The following is a 1,896-nucleotide window of genomic DNA, read 5'->3' on the forward strand; positions in this document are numbered from 1 at the left end:
CCCCCCCCCCCCCCCCCCACCATCTGTTCCCTCATCTTCCACTCCATCCTCTCTCAGACCCCCTCTTCCTTCCAGCCTCTGCTCCCCGTGTACCTCAGTACCCTTCATTCCGTCATCTCCTCCCCCTTTATCCTTGTCAACCCCTTCCCATTGCCCCCTCCTCCCCCCATCCCCTTCCACCCTCTCCTCCATCCCTCACCATCCCTCTCCTGCTCTGCCTCTTGAGGTGGGCGTGCATTCACCTCATCCCTTCACGTCATACCCTCTCTTTTCCCACCTCGTTCCTGCCTCCCACCCCCACCCCCTTCCTCCTTGGGGGCGTGTGATTCCCGCTCACCCCTCACTTCTCCCTCCTGCGCCGCCGCCTCTTTCCTTGGAGGGGTTTCGCCCTCAATATCTCCAACTCCTCCTCCTCCTCCTCCTCTTCATTTCTGGGGGTGGGGAGGAGGAGAGAGTGCACGGCAGAGGTGCTGGGGGGTCAGCCCCCCCCCCCCCCCCCAAAACGTCCCCCATTTTACCCCCCCGCCCCCCCCCCCCCCCCCCCCCCGGGGGAGCAGAAAGGCTAAAGTGTGTGTGTGTGTGTGTGTGTGTGCGTTGGGGGGGGTGGGGGGGTTGGGATAGTGGAGGGGGCGCGTGAGAGCCTGTGTCTTCGACCTCTCTGTGTGTCTCTCTCTCTGAGCCATGCCTAGCTCGGAGTTGCTGATGGAGCAGAGTGGCACCTTGGAGCTGGTGGTGGAGATGGAGATGGGCCTGGGCATGGGGAGGATGCTGGAGGACGAGCAGCGGGCATTGCAGTTGGCACTGGACCAGCTCTCCATGCTGGGGCTGAGCGAGGAGCAGGAGCAAGCAGAGCTGCTGGCGGATGGTGAGGAGGAAGAGAACGTCAACAACAACAACAACAACACTAGCGCCGGCAGTGGCCACCACCGCCACCAGCACCACCGGGAGAGCTACCTCGCTGCCCTGTACGAGGGTGGTGAAGCCAAAAGGAAGAGTTGCAACACCACCGAGTGTGTGCCGGTGCCCAGCTCGGAGCACGTGGCTGAGATCGTGGGCAGGCAAGGTGAGCGGGTTGGGGCGGAGGTGGGGGGGGCGGGTCACGAACCCCCGTGCTGCGAAACGCGAATGCTCGGGGGCGCGGAGGGCGTTCCCCGTCGGGTGATGTCTTGGGGGGTGGTGGGTGGTGGGGAAACGGTGTGCCAAGGCTGGACTCCAGCCGTCGGGTGGTGCCCATCGGAGTCCCGTCACCGCTCTTCGTTTCGCGGTGTGGTGGCACGTGTCTTCTAGGAACGGCCAATACCCAACCGGGCACCATCCCACCCCCCACCCCCCTCCCTCCCCCAAAGACCCCGACCAGCTCCGTCAGGAGATCGTTCAGTCAGTGATGGGGCGAGGAAGGAGAGAGTGGATGTTGGGAAGATGCTTCCATTGGTAGGAGAGTGTGGGACCCGAGGGCACAGCCTTAGAGTAAAGGGAAGACTTTTTAGAACGGAGATAAGGAGAAATTTCTTCAGCCAGAGAGAGGTGAATCTATGGAATTCACTGCCACAGAAGGCTGTGGAGGCCAGGTCATTGAGTACGTTTAAGACAGAGATAGATAGGTTCTTGATTGTCAAGGGTAACGGGGAGAAAGCAGGAGAATGGGGTTGAGGAACTTATCAGCCATGACTGAATGGCAGATCAGACTCGATGGGCCAAATGTCCTACCTTCTGCTCCTATGTCTTATGGTCTTACGATCTGCCGGGAGAGGGGCAGGGAGGGAATTCCAACTTCCGACCCTGATGTTTGAGAGTACGGCTGCCAATGGGTGGAGCGACGGCAATTCAACACTCTGTGAGGGGGCAACAGAGTCAGGGAGGGAGTGTTGGGGGCCGGAGGGGGCGACGGAGACAGGG

The 1,896-nt window shown here is 61.3% G+C and overlaps 1 protein-coding gene across 1 annotated transcript in view; it reads left to right on the forward strand.

Annotated features, from left to right (window-relative positions):
- Nucleotides 1-621: 621 nt before the first annotated feature.
- The window catches only part of LOC125487846 (RNA-binding protein MEX3B-like), a 12,948-nt gene continuing 11,673 nt past the window's right edge, over nucleotides 622-1,896 (forward strand). The window contains exon 1 of the mRNA XM_048620287.1: nucleotides 622-1,063. Within this exon, the coding sequence (XP_048476244.1) occupies nucleotides 682-1,063 (382 nt within the window). The 5' untranslated portion in view covers nucleotides 622-681. The remainder of the gene's footprint in view (nucleotides 1,064-1,896) is intronic.

Source organism: Rhincodon typus, chromosome 46 (assembly GCF_021869965.1).
Source record: "Rhincodon typus isolate 14 chromosome 46, sRhiTyp1.1, whole genome shotgun sequence".
Classification (NCBI taxonomy): Eukaryota; Metazoa; Chordata; class Chondrichthyes; order Orectolobiformes; family Rhincodontidae; genus Rhincodon; species Rhincodon typus.